The 25,028-nt window shown below is 36.3% G+C and overlaps 2 protein-coding genes and 1 long non-coding RNA gene across 7 annotated transcripts; all 3 read left to right on the top strand.

Moving 5' to 3' along the window:
* The first annotated feature begins 10,313 nt into the window (after positions 1-10,313).
* On the top strand, positions 10,314-17,341 carry LOC126707535 (G-type lectin S-receptor-like serine/threonine-protein kinase At1g11300). 5 transcript variants are annotated; one of them, XM_050407231.1, is made up of 7 exons: positions 10,314-11,859; positions 15,584-15,652; positions 15,714-15,886; positions 15,969-16,179; positions 16,322-16,559; positions 16,647-16,800; positions 16,894-17,341. In XM_050407231.1, exons 1-7 carry the CDS (start codon positions 10,545-10,547, stop codon positions 17,200-17,202), a joined length of 2,469 nt encoding a protein of 822 aa, XP_050263188.1. In that variant the 5' UTR covers positions 10,314-10,544; the 3' UTR covers positions 17,203-17,341. The 5 variants fall into 5 exon arrangements, with proteins under 5 accessions (XP_050263188.1, XP_050263190.1, XP_050263189.1 ...); XM_050407233.1 differs by having other exon boundaries at positions 15,545-15,652; positions 16,647-16,804; positions 16,894-17,061; XM_050407232.1 differs by having other exon boundaries at positions 10,316-11,859; positions 15,726-15,886.
* A 3,915-nt stretch (positions 17,342-21,256) lies between these two features.
* On the top strand, positions 21,257-22,015 carry LOC126707539 (uncharacterized). Its single transcript, XR_007648982.1, has 3 exons — positions 21,257-21,364; positions 21,439-21,598; positions 21,675-22,015. It is a non-coding gene; the product is annotated as an uncharacterized LOC126707539 (long non-coding RNA).
* Positions 22,016-22,022: 7 nt separating this feature from the next.
* Positions 22,023-23,095, top strand: LOC126705134 (G-type lectin S-receptor-like serine/threonine-protein kinase At1g11330). The gene is made up of 4 exons (XM_050404077.1): positions 22,023-22,032; positions 22,219-22,456; positions 22,541-22,628; positions 22,838-23,095. Exons 1-4 carry the CDS (start codon positions 22,023-22,025, stop codon positions 23,093-23,095), a joined length of 594 nt encoding a protein of 197 aa, XP_050260034.1.
* Positions 23,096-25,028: the final 1,933 nt, after the last annotated feature.

Raw genomic sequence — 25,028 nt, 5'->3', positions numbered from 1 at the left:
TATATTTTCAAAGTGGGTGCAACTGCTGGAATTTCGGAAGTTGCAAGTTGTGACCCACGCTAAACTTACAATTGGAGCTACCGACCAATGGGAAAGAGTGGGGAAACTACCTTGGAACACAAAAGAAAAACAAGAGAGTAGCTAGGCACCTCTCTACCAAAGAAATTCATAATCATTGCAGTCAAAGTAAAGAGACAAAAGTCTTTGATTGATTTATCAAGTGCCCTCAGTCCTCATCAAATTGGTTGTGAAGTCACGGCAAGGAAATAGGAAGTAGGAACTAATAAAAAAAATCACATTTTTCAATTAGAAAGTATCTACCCAATAATCACCATCTTCCTCAAAGTGTAGAGCAAGTGTTGCAGCAATATGGCTCTATCGGTTTAGGAACAATTTATTTAGTTTTTGGTTAAAAAAATTATATTGAAAATATGTGACATTGTACTAAAGTATACTTATATTTTGAAAAAGTAAAAAAATTAAAAAAAAATAAATTAAAATTTTAAAATACTGTAAATAAAAATTAAAAGCTAAAAATTAAGTTTATAAGTTCTACTCAAATAGACACTATGGATCCGTTTGGATATAGCTTATTTTGCTGAAAACTGATAACTGAAAACATTGTAGCAAAATAATTTTTAAATGTGTGAATAGTGCCGTGAGATCCATTTTTAATGAAAAAAAGTTGTTGAAAAATGAAGTTTGTGAGTCCCATGAACAGTGCACGGGACCCACTGATGTGCACTGTACATGGGAGAAAAGTCAACAACTGTGGCTAAAAAAAAAAAAAAAAAGAAGGAAACGTGATGTACAAAATGCAGACGCGCAATAAGTCAGATCCAAACGGGCACTATATATTTATTTGATTAATTTGAACCCCCATCTACAAAATAGAACCTTGCTATTTATTTAATTGACTTCACTAGTTCACTTCCCTCATCTTCATCACCTAACTCATAAAATTGCATGTGTGTCTCGTTTATTTCTTATATCTCGATTATTGAATAGAGAGGCAAGTCAGATATGCTAGTCTTTAAGTAATACTTTTTCCTTTGTACTTTCCGATCCATTCTAATCTCAAATCCCAACCCATATGAAGCATGTTGGAGACCCACATGGGAGTCTCCTTGCTACTACTTTTTGATTCTTCCTAATGAGGAAGCAGGAAGCCGTGTTGTTGTATGTCGGCAATACGCTAAATTTTGTAGATTCCTTTTGTGTGGATGCCAATGGCTGCTCTGGCGGTTTGGCCATTTTGTGGAGACAGGGCATGGAGTTAGAGGTAGTTTATTCTAGTAGATATGTTATAGCAGTGCTAATCTACTCTAACCTTCCGAGGTCCCCTTGGCTCTTCTTTTTTGTCTATGGGCCACCTTCCAGAGCTAAAAGAAAACAGTTCTGGGAATTGATGGAATCCATGGTTAGCTCCTTCTCTGGTCCTTGGGCAATGATTGGAGATTTTAATAGCATTAAAAATGCTGGAGAAAAAAGTGGAGGAAAACCAGCTTCCGAAAGCTCAGTCAAAAACATTAGAACCTTCATCACAAATTCTGCAGCAATTGAATTGGGTTTTAAAGGCCCACCCTTCACCTGGACTAACAAAAGAGAGGGTCTAGCTAATATAAAAGAAAGATTGGATCAATGCCTGTGCAATCAGGAGTGGCAGCTGCTATTCCCAAAAGCTGGGGTAACTCACCTTTGTGCAACTAATTCAAACCATTCTCCCATCCTTTTGGATACAAATTTTGAAGATGTAAAGATAATTCGGCCATTTAGATTTGAAGCTATGTGGACAAAAGATGAATCAAGCAGAGAAGTTGTGGACAAAGCTTGGCAATTACAAGTGGGGGGTTCGCAAGGTTTTAAGCTGGCAAGGAAGCAATCGAACACTAAGAATGAGTTAAAAAAATGGAACAAGGAGCATTTTGGTAATGTTAGAGAAAGAATCAAAGTGTTGGAGAAAAAGATTGAAGAAGTCCAAGGTGCAGAACCTACCAAAGAGAATCTGGAATTAGAGGCTGCCCTTAGCCTTGAGTTAGATGATTGGTTGGCCAAAGAGAGTCTCAAATGGTAGCAAAAATCTAGGGAGATTTGGCTTAAAGATGGGGATAGGAATTCAAGATTTTTTCATCTTACCACTTTGGTAAGAGGGAGAAGAAACTTTATTTCTGATATTAAGCAGGAGGATGGTTCTTGGATTTCGGGCAGAGAGGCTATCCAAGAGTATTTTATCCCCAACTTTCAATCCTTATACCAGTCAAGTAGTCCCCAAATCCCAGAAAACTTGGAAAATCTTATCGAGGCTTGTGTCTCAGCTGAAGAGAATGTTGAGTTGTGTAGAATCCCTTCTAGAGAAGAAGTTAAGAAGGCGATATTTGGGATTAAATCTCTTAAATCTCCTGGTCCAGATGGACTTCCAGCCCTCTTTTATAAGCACTATTGGGAAACTGTTGGAGATCAAGTTACTTTGGCTGTTCATGATTTCTTCAAGTGTGGGAAACTTTTCCAAGAATTCAACAGCACCTTCATTGTGTTAATTCCAAAGAAAAATGGAGCATGTAATTTTAATCAATTCCGTCCTATTAGTTTGTGCAACGTGGTATACAAAGCAATTTCTAAAATTCTAGTTGACAGACTGAGACCTTTGCTGGAGAAAATGGTGGATTCAGCTTAAGTTGCTTTTGTCCCAAGTAGATGCTTTTCGAAAAATATTGTGCTGGCTCAAGAGATAGTTCACAGCTTCAGACACATGAAAAGGAAGAAAGGATTCCTAGGAGTGAAAATAGATTTTCAAAAAGCTTATGATAGGATGGAATGGAGATTTATCCTTAGGGTCCTAAAGGCTTTTGGCTTCAATGAGCAGTTTATAAATCTAATCCACCAATGTCTATCTACGGTTCATTACTCTTTGCTCTTAAATGGAGGAATTTGCCCTGCTTTCCAGCTGGAACGAGGTTTGAGACAAGGGGATCCTCTATCCCCTTACCTTTTTATTCTGGGCAGTGAAGTGCTGATGCGCTTAATCAATAGAGAAATAATTCAACACAAATTGTCAGGAGTAAAGCTCGAAAGAACAACCCCTCCCATATCTAAACTTTGTTATGCAAATGACATAATTCTCTTCTACAAAAAGCGTCTAGGGCTGAGTTATCTTCCTTAAAGGAGTGCTTGGAGAAATATTGCCAATGGTCGGGTCAAAAATCAATGTGGAAAAGTCCGGGGTTTTCCCTTTCAAAGGGGTTAGTCCTCATTTCCTCAATCAAATTAGAGCTCATTGGGGCCTAAGCAAACTTCCTACTTCAGCAAAATATTTGGGTATCCCATTATTCCTCACCCCCCACAAGAAAATGGATCTTAATGACATTAAGGAGCGAGTCAAGAACAAGCTCAGTAGTTGCAAAACCAAGAATCTGTCTTGGGCGGGCCGTGCTACTTTTATCAAATTTGTGGCTTTTGCCATCCCCTCCTACTCCATGTCTGTCCTCCAATTCCCCAAGGGGTTTTGCAATCAATTGGATGCTATTGTGAGGCGTTTTTGGTGGAATCCAAAATCTGATAAGGGGACTTATTCCTCTCCTATTGCTTGGGATTCGTTGTGTTGGCCTCTCAAAGAGGGTGGATTGGGATTTAGAAAGTTTTGGGAATTTAATCAAGCGTTGCTTGCTAAACTCTCATGGTGGCTCCTTGAAGGTAGAGATTGTCTTTGTATAAATCTACTCCGAGCAAAATATAAAGTTAGAAACAATTGGCTTAATCATAAAGCCTCTGGTAGCATCTCTCCGGTTTGGAAAAGCTTAGAGGGTATAAAGCAACTCATCGCTCAAGGTGCTTGTATGTTGATCGGAAGTGGGGATTCCATTCGTATATGGGAAGACCCTTGGATTCCAAATCTCCCTCTCTTTCGGCCAAATTTGTGTGAGAATGCATCTATGGATGGAGCTTTGGTTGTTTCACAGCTGTTGGATCACAGCAGGACTCGGTGGGATTTTTCCAAATTGAGGGCTTTGTTCGATGATGCAACGGTAGGTTCAATTTGCCAAATCCCTTTACCTCTTAACATCCGTTCCGATAAATGGATTTGGACCAAATCTGTGCATGGAGAGCTGTCGGTAAAGTCAGCTTATTGGCTTGGTAGAAGCTCTAACCCTCCTCCAAACCAAGACTTGTTGAGAGGCCAAATATGGAAGACCAGAATCCATGAAAGGTTGAAGATGGTTTTATGGAGAGTGGCTGCAAATTGTCTCCCCACAAAGGACAAAAGGCTGAGGTATGATGCCAATGCAGACACCATTTGCCACCTATGTAATTCTGGGCAAGAGTTAACCATTCATCTTTTTATTGATTGCCCTCTAGCTAGAGCTTTATGGTTCAGTAGTCAATGGGGAATAAGAATTGATAATTGTGAGCTGTCCTCCCCGGCCCAATTCATCCATTTTCTGCTTGTGCCTCCTTTCCATGAGGCTAGGGAGGACTTGCTTCTTTTTAGGGCCTTACTTTGTGATTTGATTTGGAGACTAAGGAATGAGGCTCTATTTGAGGGTAGAGTAGCCAGTTATGAAGATTTAAAAGCCAAAATTGTTAGATTGTTTGCTGAGCATCGTAAAGTCATATCCTCTCCTCAGATTAGAGGCAATTGTGTTCAAGCTAAATGGATGAAACCTGAGCTAGGTTCTATTAAATTAAATGTCGATGCTGCTGTAGGCACCCATCATTCTGTTGTTGCAATCATAGCTAGGGATTGGAGAGGGGAGTTGGTATTTGCTTGCTCCAAAAAAGTGAACACCACCCTCCCTCTCCAGGCAGAAGCAGAGGCTATTTTATGGGCTTTGCAACTTGCTGAGCCTTTAAATTTAGCTCCAATTTTGGTTGAAGTTGATTCTCAGGTTTGCTTCAAATCAATCACAGAGCATGGCAAGGACATCCCATGGGCTATTGAGAATGTCATCCACAGTGTAAAGTTTCTAGCTTCCAATCTCCCTTGTTTGTCTTTTAGGTGGGTCCCTAGAGAAGCCAATGAGGCCGCCCACTCTCTTGCTAAATGGAGTTTGTTGTATAGTGTTTGTGGTTCTTTTGACTTTTGTAACAACCCTCCCTGTTTTGTTAAGGTTATCAGGGAGGAGGCTGGGTGCTTTCTTGTTTTGTAGTCTTCTTCTGCTTTGAATAATATTATCCATTCATCAAAAAAAAAATGTCGGCAATACGGGGTGTCCTATGCATATTTATTTGATTGGACACTAGCTATCAAATAGGATCAACCTATTTATTTATTTAAAGAAAATTATTATGTCTATAATATTTTTATCACTATAATATTTTTATAACACTTTTTAAATAGTAGATTATTATTAGTTATAATTTGTGAGCAAAAAAAAAAAAAAATTGATAATGGGTTTAAACTTTAAACTAGAACCAATAATAGCTTATCATCTAGGATATATTGTAAAAAATTTGTAAAAATATTGTGAACGTAACACTTCTCTTATTATTTAATTGACCTAATTGTCTTTACCACCCAATTGCTTAGATATTGGATAGCTTGCTTGTTAACATAAATAAAATTAAAAAATAAAAAATAATTGTGTAACTCATTTATTTCTGATATATCTATTCTTGAATGAAGATCTAGAAACAAGTCAATATGCAAGTATTTAAGTAATACTTTTCTTAAACCTAACCCATATGAAGCATGTTGGAGACCCAACATTGAAATCTCCTCTTCAAAGCCGTGTTATTGTATGTTGGCATGTTCCACCATTAATTAGAACTTTATGGTTTATACTTGAAAGCTTTGTTTAAGAGTTTAGATGTAATATGTGAGTTAATTAACAATAAAATAGTGGGTTTAGGACACCTGATGAGTAGTGTGGGGGCCAGTTAGTTAGGAGGTATTATTAAGGCTGTATGAATTGGGCCTGTGGCCCAATCCGAGGACATTAACTAATCCGAGAATGACCAAATGAGGTTATAATGGGAATGATATAAAGAGAAAAATAAAGATAGCATGAGATAAGTCCAACACACGTTCGAGGAGAAAAGCCATCTCGGGAACAAGGATCCGAGGTCAATAAGAGTGTCATATCACCCTAGACCTTCTTCAAAGTTACATCACAACTAGGTGTTGGACGTTGGACAAGGGGTAAGTAAAGGGAGGTAACAAATATCTTCGAAAGCTGCTACCTCCACATTAAATGTCTCCTAACTAACTCTTTGGCCGCATTAATGTAGAGGTGATACCTGAACAGTGACCAAGCAGCCTTACAGCTACTATTTGATAGTTCTGGGAGGTGTTGGATGGGACAAGAAGGAGGTCCTAGAATCCAACCTACACATGTATGGTAGGGATAACACCAAGATTGTAATATATAGCACGGAAAGGTGACCTAAAAGGGGGATGGAAAAAAATCATAAAATCTAGGCAATAACATTGTGGATTCTTGTAACTATGTTCATTAACAAGATATTATAAGATAAGTTTCTCAAGCTGTGCCGAGGACCGATTTTCTTACTTTACTGGTGATTAACAATCTTAATTCAGCAATTTTTATGGTCCATCTTTTAGAGTAGAACTAGTTCTTTCCCCCACGCTCTATAAATTCATTGTTTGGGCTTGTTGGGCTTAAACCCAATCCCATACTGGGTCTAATCCAAAAATTGTCCTTACAAGTTGTAATACAGTGAAGTGCACCTACTGCTTTTTCCTTTTCTCGTACTTTCTTTTTTTGGTGGGAGTGATAAAAAACACAAGTGGGTAGATGAAAAATGAAAGAATGGAAAATGACATTTTTCTCAAAAGAAATATAGTATAATAAATAAATGTTTCTTTCTTTTGTTTGTAAGAAGAGAGAGAGATGAGAGGACATGAAAAGTGTTCTACATTGAATTACCATTTCACTTTTAAATGGGGATAAAGTCGTCAAATATCATGATTTAGTTTTTTTTTACAATGGGAGGATGGTATTTGAATTTAGACGGCTCAATTTTAATACTAAAAAGTGTCATTTGAGTTACAAGACTCTTGATAACATGATTTATTTCTCAACACTTATTGTTTTCAAATCAATACTCCAATATTAGTAAGTATTGAAATATTTTGTTCTTCCAAAAAAAAATTATAAAATATTTCAAATTTATACTGTAACAACAACTTTGTCGTCTAGCATTTTGGAGGTAGTATAAGACTATTAGCTTACTTCTAACTTAAAATGTTATTGACTCAACTCATTTCCTTACTTTGATCGTTTGATCTCACAACATTCCACCCCTTGATGGGCATAAAACAATTTACACGCCTGAAAACCATTTTTTTCATGGTCAAACCGAGAATTTTAATCGAGACAAACACTTGAAAATTCAAAAAATTTATTACAGCAATTCAAACATAGATGGTATAATTGCTAATATCTTTATACATTATTTTTTTCTTTTATTACAACCTGCAACCAAATAAGAGAACGAACACCTACTCCCCACTCCTCTCCTTTTAAATTATTAAAACATCCAAACAAAAAGAAGGAATATCTATGACCATTTTTCGCTCCTCTAATTTCCCCTTATTCCTTTTCCCTCCCTCCAATCTAGCTTCTTTTTTCTTTTTTTCTTTTTTAATAAATGAGAGTGTCCAAATTACTTCGAATTTCTAACTATACTCTTGAGTATATGCAGACATAATGTTTTTTTCCTTCTGCTTTTTCCTCCAATCATATTGTTAAGGTCATGTACACTGCTTTACCAAACACGTTCATTTTACACGGTAACACTTGTGTACGGAGTGGAAAAATTACACAATTATTTGCTGCCTGTCAAAAAATGCAGACTAAACGTGCCCAGTTTCCCTGTACATTTTTGGACTCTAACGCGACAACGTCAGCCCATGTGTAAGTAAGGGCTATAGAGGAAATTTAAGTAAACAAACCTACCATTATAATTCTAGATACAATCCCATGCATAACCAGTACTGGGTTCATTAGAGATTCCCTTATTTAAGTCCATTCCAGGCATTACAGTCTAAACCCAGTACATAAAATGGTCAAACTTATTTATAATTTAAAGGTAACTTAATAACTGTTCTCTTTAATAATTCTATGATAAAATTAAGGACTAGTCTGTCACGTGGGCTGTAGTTCAAACCTAATTCTTTATTCTTTCTTTATCAAGCAACTAGATAGAAAGTATTTTCAATTCCACATGGGATGGGGTCAAATTTGGTGTTCTTCTGGAAGACTCTAAAAGGCATGCTGACAGTAACATCCATTTTCTTTTATTAGTTTTGTTTAACAATGAAACACAAATGTTTTTTTGGTAAAACATTATCATACTTCTAATTTTATTTTTCCTTCTTTTTAATTCTCCGTAATTGCAGATAGTGGTGCAAGTTTCGCATTACAGTTTCTGCATAGTTAGAGCAAAATTGATGCACTTTGATGAAGCCAACATAAATCTTATCCGAATAAAAATTTATCTGTGTGTGGGGTGGGGGAGGGCTGGCTTCGCAAATTGCAGTGCCTTCATTTGTAGTGGGTCTAAGCGTGCGTTTAGGTAGGAATGAAAAAAGAAAATTATTTTACTATTTAACTTATTTTTGATACTATTTATGAGTTTCACTGTATTTTTTGACACTATTTATAGATTTCATGATACTATTTTAACTAATTTTTATTTTTATTTACAGTACTTTTAACAATAATTTTTTAATTTTTAACAATAATATGTAAACGCACCCACCCTAAAAGAGGAGCAAGAGTTCCACTTCAACATGCCTCTTTTATCAGACCATCCACGTGGTTAAAGACCATTCACTTCTTTAGCTCCTTATCTGATGCACTTTGACGAATCAACATAAACCCTATCCGAATAAAAATTTATAAATGTGTGTGTGGGGGGTGGGTGAGGGCTGGCTTTGCAAATTGCAGTGCCTTCACCTTTAGAGCACTAGCATTGAAAAATGCTATCCTATACTATTATACCATCTCAAAAAGTCACTTTATTACTTATACCATCCCATTTTACAATACCTCCTACATCAAAAAACTCTATTTTTATTAAAATATTATTTTTTAATCTTTCTTTATTATATATTTCTAACCGTTTTTTTGTGATTGAATCACATTTTCCTGGGCTTTCCCAACCTTCATTTTTTTTTCCTCTCTTTCTGTTCAACACACAAAGCCACACACACACACACACACACACACACACACATAAACACAAACCACCAAACCATCAACCACACACACCGATCAGCAACGGCCACACACACCGAGCCATACACAAACCACACCGATCGGAACAATGGCCACACACACACAAACACAAACCATCAACAAAGCCACACACATAAACACAAACCACCAAACCATCAACCACACACACCGATCAGCAACGGCCACACACACCGAGCCATACACAAACCACACCGATCGGAACAATGGCCATACACCGATCGGAGCAAACCACACCGACATCGGAACAAACCCATCGAACCCATCAGGGCAAACAGCAATCAGAGAGAGGAAAGATCAACCCAAATCCAAAACCCATAAACCATAACCCACGACCCACCATGCCGATCCACCACTTGACCCATGATACACCGATCGGAGCAAACCAAACCCTCATCGGAACAAACCCATCGAACCCATCGGAGCAAACAGCAATCAGAGAGAGGAAAGATCAACCCAAATCCAAAACCCATAAACCATAACCCACGACCCACCATGCCGATCCACCACTTGACCCATGATTCACCGATCGGAGCAACCCAAACCCTCATCGGAACAAACCCATCGAACCCATCGGAGCAAACAGCAATCAGAGAGAGGAAAGATCAACCCAAATCCAAAACCCATAAACCATAACCCACGACCCACCATGCCGATCCACCACTTGACCCATGATTCACCGATCGGAGCAAACCAAACCCTCATCGGAACAAACCCATCGAACCCATCGGAGCAAACAGCAATCAGAGAGAGGAAAGGGAGAAGGAGAATGAGAGAGAGACGAGAAGGACAGTTCTTGAGAGAGTGTTTCAGCAGAATAAAAAATGTATATATGTTTTACAATAGTGCTACAGTACTATTCTAACTTTAGAATAGTACTGTAGCACTATTGCAAAAAATTTTGCAATAGTGAGCTTTACCATTCTTTGATGCAACTGGTTTTAAGGCTTAAAATGCCAAATTGTCCTCAGATTTAGCATTAGCATTTTTCAATGCTAGTGCTCTTAGTGGGTCTAAAAGATGAGCAAGAATACCACTTCAACACGCCTCTTTTATCAGCCCATCCACGTGGTTAAAGACCATCCACTTCTTTAGTTCCTTATCTATTAATCTGACCCTTCCTTTTCCTTTCCACCTTATTAACTAACTTCTGAAACTAACCCTGGCATACACTTTACTGATCATGGGATGTAAGACTTTTGAAAGTCTAGAGTAGCGTCTTTCCTAGAAGATTACCAATTACCAAAGTTGTAATGTGTTAGATGAACATGGCCTCCCTGTTCTGCATCCTTACACTCCCACACAAGTTGGTCTGAACAAGTAGTCATGGGATATCTTAGCAAGAGAAGCTTGTTGTCTGTCTTTTGTTGCTTTTGTTTAAACTTAGGCGTTGCATTAGACACCATTAGATCTTCTCAGTCCATCAAAGATCCTGATTTCATAATCTCCCGTGGGAGTTCTTTCAGAATGGGATTCTTTAGCCCTGTAAATTCTACCAACCGCTACCTTGGCATATGGTACAATAAGATTTCAGTAGTCACTTATTTCAGTGTCGTTTGGGTAGCTAACAGAGACAGGCCCCTTAAGGATTCTTCTGGGGTTCTTACTATATATGAGGATGGAAATCTTGTGGTACTAAATGGACAGGCAGAGATTCTGTGGTCATCAAATGTTTCAAATTCTGTACCCAATTCAAGTGCCACTCTGTTGGATTCCGGCAACCTTGTCTTGCAAGGTGACACAACAGGAGCAATAGTATGGGAGAGTTTTCAACATCCTTGTGATACACTCTTGCCAGGGATGAAACTTGGTAATAATTTAAGAACAAATCAGAAAATACAAATAACATCATGGAAGAGCCCTTCTGATCCATCCACTGGGAGATTCTCGGCAGGCATTAATCCACAAAACATTCCCCAAGGTTTCGTTTGGAAAGATGGTCATCCATATTGGCGGACTGGTCCATGGAATGGTCAGTTCTTTACTGGAGCACAGAGCGGGGTTCCAGTTTATCATAGTAGATTCACTATAGTATATGATAAAGAAGAGACAGTTTATGCAACCGTCACTTACTTGAACGTATTAGGTTTGTCAAAACATTTAGTGGATTCACAAGGAAATTCAATGCTGATAAATTGGGATGATGAGAAGGAGGATTGGGAGGTTGTTGGGTTCGCTCCGGCAAATGAATGTGATGTTTATGGCACCTGTGGTGCATTTGGAAAATGTTATGCGCTGAGTTCACCAATCTGCAGTTGTTTGAAAGGGTTTAAGCCAAAGATTGTTGAGGAATGGAATAGAGGTAATTGGATGAGTGGATGTGTGAGAAGGATACCATTGCAGTGTGAAAGGGTGAACAATATAAGTGAAGGAGGAGGAAAAGAAGATGGGTTTTTGAAACTGGAGATGATCAAAGTGCCAGACTTTGCAGAGTGGTCATATCGAACCAAAGATGATTGTCGAAAGCAGTGCTTGGAGAACTGTTCTTGTGTAGCTTATGCATATGATACTGGCATTGGTTGTATGTCATGGAGTGGAAACCTAATTGACCTGCAAAAATCCTCCACTGGTGGAATTGACCTACAGAAATTCTCGACTGGTGCGTTGGATATATATATTCGTTTGTCTTATTTGGAATTTGGTAAGTACTTTTTTTTCTTTTCTCTCCCAGTTTTGTATACTCTTATGCTTATGATCATCCATTAGACTAGAGAAAAACTTTAATTCTTATGGTGATAAGTTTTGGAATTGTGTTGATCTTCACCACTCCAACTCTTCTGACTTAACAACCACCGCCCCACACACACACCCCACCCCCCCCCCCCCCCCCTTTCTCAATTTATATATATCATTTTCTGAGTAACACGTTGGTTAGATGTTTAGGTATTATAAATTGACAAAACATAAAATCCAGCAAGTTTCACGGCCTTTTTTGCTAAATAGCATAATTTAAGGAAAAATTAACACATTCAGACAAACTTATTTAGTTATGTAGCACTTTTTTGGAACTCAAATTTAACAAACTCGAGTTCTAAGCTGTTGGAGGCCTAGTATCAAGGCCAGGTCACAAGTTCCACTCTCTGTTGTGCATGTGCAAATGTTGGGGGTGGGATTGTTGTGCGGAGGCCTAATGGACCAATTCCAACATCCTACTAAGGCAGAGGTCAAGTCTCAATCAACTTGTTGGTGTTGGGTTGCCACATTTTAAGGGAATAAAGTTGCACCCTTACCATCAGTTATAGCTTTTGGTGCAGTGGGTAAGTGTTTGGTTCTAATACAAGTGAAACTCGAGTTTACCAAACTTGAATTTCAAGCATTTTGTGTTACTTAAGTTTGGAACTTGAGTTTGACAAACTTGAGTTCCAAAAGAGTGCTACATAACTAAATAGGATGTGTTTCTGCTAAATTTTTACTAAAATTAAGCTATTTGGCAAAATTAGCCCGAGTTTCACACATTAGATTAAGCTAGTTGCAACTCCACCCATCAATTGCTTCAAGTATTGTCTTTTTTTTTTTTTTTTTTTTAAGATTTCTACAAATATTTTTTTTTTTATCTTTTTATCTTTATAAATATATGATTCTATTATTTTTTGGTGTGTTTGATTAATTTTTTTTTAAGGTGTTCCACATTCTTCTAACTTCTATTATAATGTGTTATATCAGCCTAATATACAACTAAAATTTTTAATTTTCAAATTTATTATTCAAATTTCCCATCTCTTGAGGAATATGGAGATTATCATGATAATCAAAACTCATAACAAAATTGCAATGTTATCTTAATTAAAATTAAAATGAAACCAAAGGAATAAAAGATAGACTTTATAATTATTTATTACTTAAACAATTGTTAAACACATTCGAATTCATAGTTATGTAGATTGTTTTTGGATATAAACTCAAATTCTTATTTCAAAAAAAAAAAAAAAAAACTAAATAGAGGAAATTACACTTTGTCTACCTGTGATTTGTTTAAATTACACTTTGCCTACCTATGGTTTAAAAATTGACACTTTACCCGCTTGAGTTAAGCTCTGCTTATCTCCAGTTACCCACCTTTGTTAAAAACATGAATAAATTTGTATTTTTGCTACCCTTTTATGTCTTTTTACACTCAAAATATAAAAAGCTAAAAAATCGAAGTAATAACAGCTCAAGATTTGATTTGAGCACAGACCTCAAACCTGTTCTAAGCATCTCATCCTCTTATTACAAAGACCTCTTTCCCACCCCAACAGCAACAACAAGGAATTTTGATATGTTCTTAATGGCTTGAATTGCATTCTTACAACAACCTTCAACCAACTTTTTTTTTTTGGTGGACTTTTTCTCTACCCCCAAGCTTTATTTCTAGACTTTTTCTTTTTTAATTGACATGCATGGCTTTCCTTTTATTTCAATTTCAATGTTTTTGGTTTTGGTGTATGTGAACTCTTTTTTTGGGATTAGCATTTTCCCGTGAATAATTAAGAGTTTCCTGTTTGAGTTCTTGAGTCAGGTTCTGAACTAGCTAGAAGATCATATATGTTACATGGTTGATATTGAATTTCAGAGTTTTTTTTTTTTTTTTTAATTATATGAATGAACTTAAATTTTATAAAGACTAACTTTTATATCTTTTTTCTCATAATTTTTGAGAGAGATAAAAAAGAGTAGAAAAAAAAAATACAAATTTACCATTATTTTTAAGAGCATTCTCATTAGCTCTCTAAAAAAAAATGCCATTTTGACACACCAAAAACCAACTTTATCATTTTAGCACATCATTTTACAACATATCATTTATCAAATGTTCTATACTTCAATTCTATACATTAAAATAATATTTACTACACATTAAAATAATATATTACCTCCTCCCTATCCCTATCACTATCTTCATCATCATCACCAACGGCCACCACCGGCACAAACACTGATGGCCACCAATGCCACCTCAAAAAAAAAAAAAAAAAAAAAAAAAAAAAAAAAAAACACAACCAGAGAGACCAAACCAAACAAACCCACATCCCAAACCCACCACTGGCACAAACCCACATCCATCACCGGCACAAACCCACACCACCACTAGCACAAACCCACATCCACCAACGCCACCTCAAAAATAAAAATAATAAAAAAACACAACCAAAGAGACCAAACCAAACAAACCCACATCCACATCCACCACCGGCACAAACCCACATCCCAAATCCACCGAATCAATTATAATATTCAACAAACTGCATCCCATCCACCAAATCAAACAAACCCACATCCCAAACCGCCTCCTTCACCATCGCTGATGTAAGTTTTCACTTCCGGCCACTATGTCCTTCACACTGGAGTTCCTCTTCATTGCAAAGTGGGTCGTGATCAGTGGCGAGCCTAGGCGGTCTCTGTCTCTTGGCGTGGTAAGATCGGCGTGGCGAGATCGGCGATGGTGAGATCGGCGTGGTAAGATCGGCGATGGCGAGATCGGCGTGACGAGAGGGCGTGGCGAGAATGCCAAAACAGAGAGAGTGAGAGATGTAGACGGAGAGAAATCTGATAGGAGGAGAGAGAAAAAACGAATTAAATAAGCCAAATAGTGTTTGACATTTATCTCCATACCGTCTCATATTTGAGACGGTGCTGTAGCCATGTCTCAAATTTTTTTGAGATTTGGAAGAGTTGATGAGGGATGGTTTTTGGTGCTGTAGCCATGTCTCATATTTTCCCCAACTAAGTATTAACTCAAACCAAAATCCAACCAAAGCTATAAGAGAAAGAGAAAGAAGACTTATGGATGGGAAACCAAAAAAAAAAGAAAAAGAAAAAGCCCATCAACATAAATTAGAGCTGTAAGAAAGAACAAAAATCCAAAGAAAGAGAGTGTACTCACATTTTTTCTGTGAGAAAAATATGAATTGAATGAGAGAAATGATATCAAATTTATACAAAATAAGACTGAGAGAATAAAAGTCAAAATAAAATAAAGAAGAAATGATGAAAGAAGTGTAACAATAAAGTAAATAGTAGAGAGATAAAGAGGCAAAAGGGAAGGAGAAAAGTTGAAAGAAGTATAATAGTAGTTATGGACTAATAGGGAGAAGAATTTTTTATTTTTTATTTTTTAAATAATAGGGAGAAGAAAAGTTTAAAAAGAGAAAGAAGATGTTAAACTTAAGTGGATGATATGACACAATGATAGCGTAGCAAAATTTATTGCATACATTAATATTTTTATATTTTTTGATGTGGTGTGACTCAACATGAACTTAGCATTAGCTTTAGCTCTTAGATATAATTTAGATTTATCTACTCAAATTTGACTGAATTAGTTTGAAACTTATTCTGGGACACAGAAAACGAGAGAAATTTGAAAGTTATCATCACACTTACAGTGATTATTGGAGCAATTGTCATCCCCAGCAGCACATACTTCTTATGGAGATGGATGACTAAAAAAAGAGGTAATATGCCTATCATTAGTAACGAGAACTTGAAATTGCTAGATGCATAACTTGCTATTAGAATTTGCAACAGCATGGAAAAATAAAAGCAAGGAGAGTTTACCATCTAAAAACCTGAATGACGTTAAACCCCACGAGCTACCAACTTATAGTCTAGAAGAATTGGCAACTGCAACAAACAACTTTCATGCAATTAATATGCTTGGGCGCGGTGGCTTTGGTACAGTCTATAAGGTGATGGTTGCTCTAGTAGCCTTCATTAGTTCTTCTTCAAATCAAACAGATAAGTACTAATATTCGTTGCTTCTTTTGCCAGGGAAAGTTGCATGATGGACAGGAAATAGCAGTGAAAAGACTGTCTAGATCCTCTGGACAAGGGCTTGAAGAATTTATGAATGAGGTGTTTGTGATCTCTAAGCTGCAACATCGAAATCTTGTGAGACTTCTTGGTTGCTGCATTGAGGGAGAAGAGAAGATGTTGATCTATGAGTACCTGTCAAACAAAAGTTTGGACACAATTGTTTTTGGTTAGTACATTTAAATTCCCTTCCTTTTAGGCTCTGAAATCTAGAAATCTGGTTTCTATATACTTAATGTGTTGAACCCTTGACCTCCATTTACAAATTTACTCTAACTCTTTGTTATTTCTTTTCGTCACCATTCATTTAGATCCACTCAACCAAAAACACCTTGATTGGAAAAAACGCTTCAACATTATTGAAGGAATTGGTAGAGGTCTGCTCTACCTTCATAGGGATTCTAGACTGAAAATTATTCATAGGGATCTAAAGGCAAGTAATATCTTGTTAGATGAAGAGCTAAATCCAAAAATATCAGACTTTGGAATTGCTAGAATTTTCAATGGCAGTGAAAATCAAGCCAATACTAAAAGGGTCATTGGGACATAGTAAGAGCTTTGTTGAAATTAAATTTTAAATAACATCACCACTATTTGTGCTCAAATGATGAGAAGTGTTTCATTGTTCAAACGCAGCGGATATATGTCTCCTGAATATGTAATGCAAGGCTTTTTCTCAGAGAAATCAGATGTTTTTAGCTTTGGTGTGTTGTTACTTGAGATTGTGAGTGGGAGAAGAACCAGTTGCTTTTATGATGATCAGCAGTACTACTTGAGCCTTGTAGGATTTGTAGGTCTATCTGACTCGTTGTCCTTCCTTTTTCTTTAAAGCTCAGTTAATTAGTATATTCATTTTTTGTCTTTCACACTTGTCATCTTTTAGGCATGGAAATTGTGGAATGACGACAACATTATGGCTTTGGTAGACCCAACAATATGGGATCCTTGCTTTCAAATGGAGATGTTGAGATGCATACATGTGGGACTGTTGTGTGTGCAAGAATTGGCTAGAGACAGGCCAACTGTGTCTACTATAATTTCAATGCTTAATAGTGAGATTCTGGATCTACCCACTCCAAAGCAACCTGCATTCACTGAAAGGCAGATTGCTTCAAGTAAAGAGCCTGCTCAACTGGGCCAGATAAAGTCCTCCAGTTGCAATGTCACCATTACAACGGTTTATGCTAGATAGGAAGAAAGTGCTTGAGATAGCATTCCCTTTGTTTAGCATCTTTAAGCATGCAAACCGTACTCTCTTTTCAAAGTTCAAATATAACAAAGTTTAAATTCTACATATAACAATTCTATAAAATTTCAGAATTTCTTAATAAGTGTCCAAATATTCTGCAAAAAAAAAAAAAAAAAAAAAAAAAAAAAAAAAACTGAATATGACTTTAAAAATGGACAACGAAGACACAATGAAAGAGCACCATTAAAAGGTCATAATTGAAGAGTCACAACTTTCAATATACTGTTAAAATTGTTGCTAGCTTTAGAATCCTCACTTAAGGCACTTTTTCCAGCATCGTTTTGCAGAATTTTGAAGCCTCAAACTGAGACACATGACAAGAAAGAAAGCCAATGTCAATTCCAAATGCTAATCATGGTGTTGATCATACTGGGGGGGTCTACTGATCATGAGTGTGGTTTGAAAAACTCTAGATGAAGATGATTGCAACACGTGACCAGAAAGAAAGCTAATAAAGGCCACTGATTGGGGGTGTATTCCGAGTCACGTAGGCTGAAGATAATAGATATGTGTGACAAGAAAGAAGTTGACGGGGAGAGGATATCATTCAGTTTTGTTGGGTTTTATGGAGCCTAATTGTGTTTGATTCGGTTAACGACCTGACCCGACCCGACCCGAAATAATATTGCGTGGTTTTTAATGGGAGATTTTCTGAGGCTTAGTCCATGGAGTGGAGGCTTCAAGCCGTAGCGCTCATGGAAAAAATTTTGGCTCGTTTTGTAGCCCATTATGAATCTTGTGTGCAGGATATAGAAAACGCTGCTTTGGTGATTAGGGTTTTCTGGTTGTTATTTTTGAGAGAGTGAAAAACTGTAGCCGCACTTTGTATTTTTCCCTGATAATAGTGAAATTCCTGCAACTCTGTGGAAGTAGGCAAATTGCCGAACCACGTTGGGAATTTCGTGTCAATTCCTTACAAGTTTGGTTCATGATATTCAACCATGATAATTGAGGACAATTGATTAGAAGGAAAGTAAAAGAAAGATGCATATGTCCAATGAATGTAGTCTAAATAACTAAGATCATCTTATCATGAAATATCACTTCAGAGAAGGACATACTACTAAGACTAGGTTGTCAGGATGTTGGGAAAATTAAGGCAAAATAAAGGAATAAATACATAAATAAATAACAAAGTAGGCTTACAAAAGGCACAAAATGGATGTTATCTTTAAGACTATTTGTCTCTACTTGATTGAGACTCAAACTTGGCTAGATTATAAACAAACAAATATGAATGAACAATTTATCGAGCCAAGCACAAACAGTTTATGAACGACTTAGTTCATTTTTAGCCTACCTGGTTGCAAGAAGTTAGTCAAAATACAAAGAGGATGACTTACCTAGGCCCTGGGGTGATAGAAAGGACAAAGTTGGATGCATTCGGACTTTTGGAGACTCAGACAGAAGCTAATCGTGGATTACTTGTATGTCTGGTTTACAAACTAAAGATGGTGTTGAAGAGAAAGCCTTGATGGTATTGCTAATTGAAGCACCCGAAGATGCCAAGTGGCACACTTACTAAAGTTACCACTGTTATAGAATTCTAAAGCAAGCACAACTTTTTCCTTTCAAGAGATTGTTCTTAGGCTTTCCACATCGTGATTAATCTGTGTACTGTGTCACTATCTCTATTGCTTTTGATTTTATTGCATAAACTGTGGTGTGTATACATATATTCTGCTGGATATATAATTTTTATTTTTCGTGATTAACTGTTAATTAATTTATTTTTGCATAGGGATCTATACTTAATTGTTTAGGATTTTGCAGATTCTATTCCTGCATCTTATTCAGTGTTAATTATAGTACTTTATTCCAATTGTCTCCTTAATTATTTCCCATCCCTAGTCGCCTAGTCCTTGGTTGAAATTCAACCTGTCCTTTTTGACGAAGGAAGAAACTATCTAGACTAGGGAACAAACGCCTTTGATTTATAATTTTATATGACAAACTTATTTCATGGGATCAAGACTTTTGAAAGTCTAGAGTAGCCTTTTTCTTAAAAAACTACCAGCCAAAGTTAAACTTTTTTTTTCCCCGGATAAACAAAGCTGTAACTTGTTTGATGAGCAAGGCCTACCTATTCTGCATTCTCGGACACAAGTAGGCCAGAGAACAAGTTATGGGACTTAAGACAAACTTGTTGTCTGTCCTTTGTTGCTTTTGTTTAAATTTGGGAGTTGCAATAGACACCATTAAATCTTCTCAATCCATCAAAGACCCTGAATACATAATATCCAATGGGAGTGCTTTCAGACTAGGGTTCTTCAGCCCTATAAATTCCACCAATCACTACCTTGAAATATGGTATAGTAACATCTCTGTATTCACTGTCATATGAGTAGCTAACAGACAGAAACCTCTCAAGGATTATTCCGGCCGGGGTTCTTACTATATCTGAGGATGGCAATCTGGTGGTACTAAACGGACAAGAAGAGATTCTTTGGTCATCGAATCTTTCAAATTCCATAACCAATTCAAGTGCCAGTCTTTTGGATTCCGAAAACCTTGTATTGCAAGTTGACACAACAGGAATACAAAACTGGAATCCTGTATATCATAATTGTGATATCCCAATTTGATTGATTGTGTGATATATGTGGGTGTGTGATGAGTCCCACATCGGGTATTTACTGGGTAGATCTGGGCTTTATTAACAACTGCAAGGAGCCTCAATTGTGACTAGTTCTTTTGAGGTATAGCGCAGATGTGGCTAGCGCTAATGTGGCTAGCACTTTTCCTTGGGTCATTACATATGGTATTAGAGCCAGGTTCAGTAATCCAATGTGGGCTCAGAGACACTATCCCACAAAGTGGGCCCTAACAAGGACGTTAGGGATTTAAGTGGGGGAGATTGTGATACCCCAATTTGATTGATTGTGTGATGTGTGTGGGTGTGTGATGAGTCCCACATCGGGTATTTACTGGGTAGATTTGGGCTTTATTAACAACTGCAAGGAGCCTCAATTGTGACTAGTCCTTTTGAGGTATAACGCAGATGTGGCTAGTGCTTTTCCTTGGGTTTTTACAATAATGGATTTAGTGTAGTCGATGACAAACAAGGAACAGTTTATGCAACTTTTACTTATATGGACTTGTTACATTTGTCAAAATTTGTTTTGGATTCACAAGGAAATCTAGTGCAGACATATTGGGATGATGGGAAGGAGGATTGGAAGGCTGTGGGGTCAGCTCCAAAAGATAAGTGTGATGTTTATGGCACATGCGGTGAAAATGGAAGTTGTGATTCACTGGGTTCATCAATCTGCAACTGTATGAGAGGATTTGAGCCCAAGATTATTGAGGAATGGAACAATGGAAATTGGAGTAGTGGATGTGTGAGGAGGAAACCATTGCAGCGTGAAAGGTTGAACAATAATGTTGAAGAAGGAAAAGCAGATGGGTTTTTCATATTGAAGATGGTCAAGGTGCCAGACTTTGCTCAGTGGTCATATGGGACTAAAGACGATTGTCAAAAGCAGTGCTTGCAGAACTGTTTTTGTGTAGCTCACGCATATGATACAGGGCCTACAGGCATTGGTTGTATGTCATGGAGGGGAAACCTTGTTGACCTACAACAATTCTTGGTTGGTGGATCAGATATATATATTCGTTTGGCCTATTCGGAATTTGTTATGTTCTTTTTTTTTTTTTTAAGAGTTAATTTTTTCCCCCTAACCTTATGCTTCATTCAGCATTTATTAGTCCGGTTGTTTGTTGTTTAGCAAAAATTATTTTTGCTAACTTATTTTTGCTACTATTCATGGGTCCCACTGCACTTTTTGATACTATTCATAGGTTCTACTATACTATTTCAACTAACTTTTACTTTTATTTACAATTTTAGTAAAAAATTTTCAATCTTAGCAAAATAAACAGATCCCAAATAGATATCTAGTTATTTAGAACAAAAGCAATTGAATTTCAATATTTTTTAATTAAATTTCCATTGTCAAATTTGACCGAAGTAGTTTAAAACTTGTTCCTATACGCAGAAAATGAGAGACATTTGAAAGTAATCGTCACAATTATTGTGATTATTGGAGTGATTTTGCTAGCACTGCATACTTCTTATAGAGGTGGATGGCTAAAAAAAGGAGAGGTAATATGCCTATTAATTATCTACAGTGACTAGGAATTGCTAGATGGGTTAACTAATATCACATTTTGCAACAGCAATGAAAAAAAAGGCGATGAGAGTTTACTGTTTGACTACCTAAAAGATGTGAAACTACACGAGCTACCAATCTTTAATTTGGAAGAATTGACAACTGCAACAAACGACTTTCATATGGCTAATATACTTGGACAAGGTGGCTTTGGTCCAGTCTATAAGGTAATGGTTGCTCATGTAGAGTTCATTTGTGTCTCTCAAATAGATATGTGCTTATATTCTTTAATTTTTCTTCTAGGGTAAATTGCATAATGGACAGGAAATAGCAGTGGAAAGACTGTCTAGAGGCTTTGGACAAGGGCTTGAAGAATTTATGAATAAGGTGGTGGTGATTTCTAAACTCCAACATTGGAATCTTGTTAGACTTCTTGGGTGCTGTATTGAGGGAGAAGAGAAGATGTTGATTTATGAATACATGCCAAACAAAAGTTTGGAAACAATTGTTTTTGGTTAGTTCATACACTTATAAATCTTGCATCAAGTTAGTTAGTGCCTTAAATAAAAAACACACACAAATTTATTGTGTTCTTTTCTTAAGATTTACATTCATATTGACAACAGTGTATCAAACAAATATAATCTGGTCATGAATAAATGTATCTATTCCCTCTGTTCCATCTATGGATTTGGTTTTAATAATAAGTTCTATTGTGCCAATATGGTCACTTGAAGCATACTTTTGTGCTAACTTGCCCCAACTTCATTTCTCAACAGTTTATCTTTTTCTGCATACAAGTTAATCATACATTTTTGTTTATTTATTTGGGTTACTATTTATTTAGATCCAGCCCACCAAAACCTCCTTAATTGGAGAAAACGCTTCAACATTATTGAAGGAATTGGTCGAGGCCTACTCTACCTTCATAGGGATTCTAGATTGAAGATTATTCATAGAGATCTAAAGGCATCTAACATCTTGTTAGATCAAGAGCTTAATCAAAAAATATTGGACTTTGGTATAGCAAGAATATTTGGAGCCAATGAAGATCAGGCCAAAACTAAAAGGGTTGTTAGGACATAGTAAGAGATTTGTTGAAATTTAATTTAATTAATAGCCTCACTTGCACTAAAATCATATGGATGTGCTTTATTGTTTAAATGCAGTGGTTATATGTCTCTTGAATATGCAATGCAAGGCTTGTTTTCAGAGAAATCAGATGTCTTCAGCTTTGGTGTATTGTTACTAGAGATTGTAAGTGGGAGAAGAAGCACTAGCTTTTGCAATGATGAGTAGTACTTGAGCCTCATTGGATATGTAAGTCTATCTAATTTAGAGCATTCACATTGGGAAAATTTTAGCCAAATTTAATTCAAAATGCCACTTTATCTATTTTATTTAGTCCATGTTTTACATGTTCAATTACCAATAAGATTGAACATTCCAGTTTTTGTATCTTTTAGGCATGGAAATTGTGGAATGATGACAACAATATGGCTTTGGTAGACCTAGCAATATGGGATCCATGCTTTCGAATGGAAATTTTGAGATGCATACATGTGGGACTGCTGTGCGCGCAAGAATTGGCCAGAGATAGGCCAATTGTGTCTACTATTATTTCTATGCTTAATGGTGAGATTGTGGATCTTCCCACTCTGAAGCAACCTGCATACATGGAAAGGCAGATTGCTTCAAATATAGAGCTTGCTCAACAGGACTGATTCTCCATTTACAATGTCATTGTTTCAACAGTTTTTGGCCGATGAAAGGAATATTTTGATATAAATTTATTTTTATTGAATATTTTCTTCAAGGAATCAAGAGTAAGTAATCCCAATACTTTATTTATTATGCATTTTGTCATATTCTCTCAAGAAAACTATCAGGGTTAATATGTAAGTGTTGGCAAATGCCATGACCTTTGTATGTGTCAAATTGGGTTTGTAATAACTAATTCAAGATTTGATCAAGTTCAAGTACAAGATTTGAGTCTGTAATGACTTAAATTTGTTCAACTCCTGATCAATTGAAGTTCCTTAGCCCTTTGATCACAGCTCAATCGTCAAAAATCGTGGCTAACGTGTTTTAAAGGTTGGCTGTGCTTTGGACGTTGTATCCCCACACTAAATTATTGCCTTTGTAAAGTCGGTTATAAGCTAACCAAGTTGGATTGTTACCTAAAATTGGTCTGTTACCATTAAAAAATATTGTTCTCATATATTTTCATTGATTTGGTGATGTGAATAATTTATACAAGTGCTTAGACAACAACCCCCAAATAAAAAATAATGTCCATATCATGGACTTTTAATGTTTATTTTGGACAAAATACAGTTTATATACCAACTACACATTGTCTAACCAAATCTAATTCTCTCTCGACATTTTCCTCAAAAAATCCGATTCGTGCGGATTCTTCCCCCAACTAAAGAAGGGATCTTGGCAAAATTGCCACATATGAAATTAAGCACAATTTTGAAAAGAAACTTGGAAAAAAAGAAAGAAAGTGACTTAGACAAATCTTTTATAATGTATAACTTAAATGAAACCTGATTCTATTTCAGCATCTTATCCATACTTAATTTTTATTATCTCAATTTCCATACCTCGTACTTGGTTGACACCCAACCTGTTTTTTATTTTATTTTTGTTAACAAGTGAGAAAGGAAGACACTAATATTTAGACTAGGAAACTTCTGGTTTATAATTTTATATGACAACATATTTTCTGGGACGTAAGACTTATGAAAGTCTAGAGTGGCGTTTGTCTTGAAAAATACTAACCAAAGCTATAACTTGTTAGATGAGCTAGGCCAACCTGTTTTGCATTCTAAGACACAAGTAGGTCAGAACAAGTTATGGGACTTCTTAGCAAGACAATCTTGTTGTCTGTACTTTTTTTCTTTTGTTTAAACTTAGGCTTTGCCATAGACATCATTAGATCTTCTCAGTCCCTCAAAGACCTTGAATACATAATTTCTAATGGGAGTACTTTCAAACTGGGATTCTTCAGCCCTGTAAATTCTACCAATCGCTACCTTGGAATATGGTATAATAACATTTCTGTATTCACTGTCATATGGGTAGCTAACAAACAGAAACCCCTCAAGGATTCTTCTGGGGTTCTTACTATATCTGAGGATGGCAATCTTGTGGTACTAAATGGACAGGAAGAGATTCTTTGGTAATCAAATGTTTCAAATTCTTTGACCAATTCGAGTGCCATGCTTTTGGATTTTGGAGAATTGTTATGAAATATTGTTTCCGTAATTAAAGTTTAACAGTTTAACGTTGATTTATTTTAACAATTATACAACATGCTCCAGAAGAATTTTAATGTATTTCATTATCTTTTAATAAGTAAAATAACCTCACGCATTGTGCAGGTTTAACGCTAGTATATACAAAACTGAAATCTCTGAAACTCTCACAATTTTCCATATCAACACAATATTTAAATAAAATTATCATTTTATTGAAATAAATTTTTTTTTTTTTTAGTCTAAACTTAACAAGGAGTGAAACTCTATCTTTCTAACAAGTCCAAGTTAAACTCAAACTCATCTTTATCATTTTTTTAAACAAAATTATTTTTGTTTAATCAAAACTTAACAAGGAGTGAAATTATATCTGTCTAATAAGTCCAACTTACAC

Source organism: Quercus robur, chromosome 11 (assembly GCF_932294415.1).
Source record: "Quercus robur chromosome 11, dhQueRobu3.1, whole genome shotgun sequence".
Taxonomy (NCBI): Eukaryota; Viridiplantae; Streptophyta; class Magnoliopsida; order Fagales; family Fagaceae; genus Quercus; species Quercus robur.
Note: the sequence above shows the minus strand (reverse complement) of the source record. Positions and strands in the feature narration are given on the sequence as shown.

Bases quoted from the DNA above. Each gene is read 5' to 3' on its own strand.
- LOC126705134 (XM_050404077.1), top strand. The intron at 22,457-22,540 runs GTAAGAGATTTG...GTTTAAATGCAG, and splicing joins AAAAGGGTTGTTAGGACATA to TGGTTATATGTCTCTTGAAT. The intron at 22,629-22,837 runs GTAAGTGGGAGA...TGTATCTTTTAG, and splicing joins GTGTATTGTTACTAGAGATT to GCATGGAAATTGTGGAATGA.
- LOC126707535 (XM_050407229.1), top strand. From the start codon at position 10,545: ATGGGATATCTTAGCAAGAGAAGCTTGTTGTCTGTCTTTTGTTGCTTT. The intron at 16,180-16,321 runs GTTAGTACATTT...CCATTCATTTAG, and splicing joins TTTGGACACAATTGTTTTTG to ATCCACTCAACCAAAAACAC. The intron at 16,560-16,646 runs GTAAGAGCTTTG...GTTCAAACGCAG, and splicing joins AAAAGGGTCATTGGGACATA to CGGATATATGTCTCCTGAAT.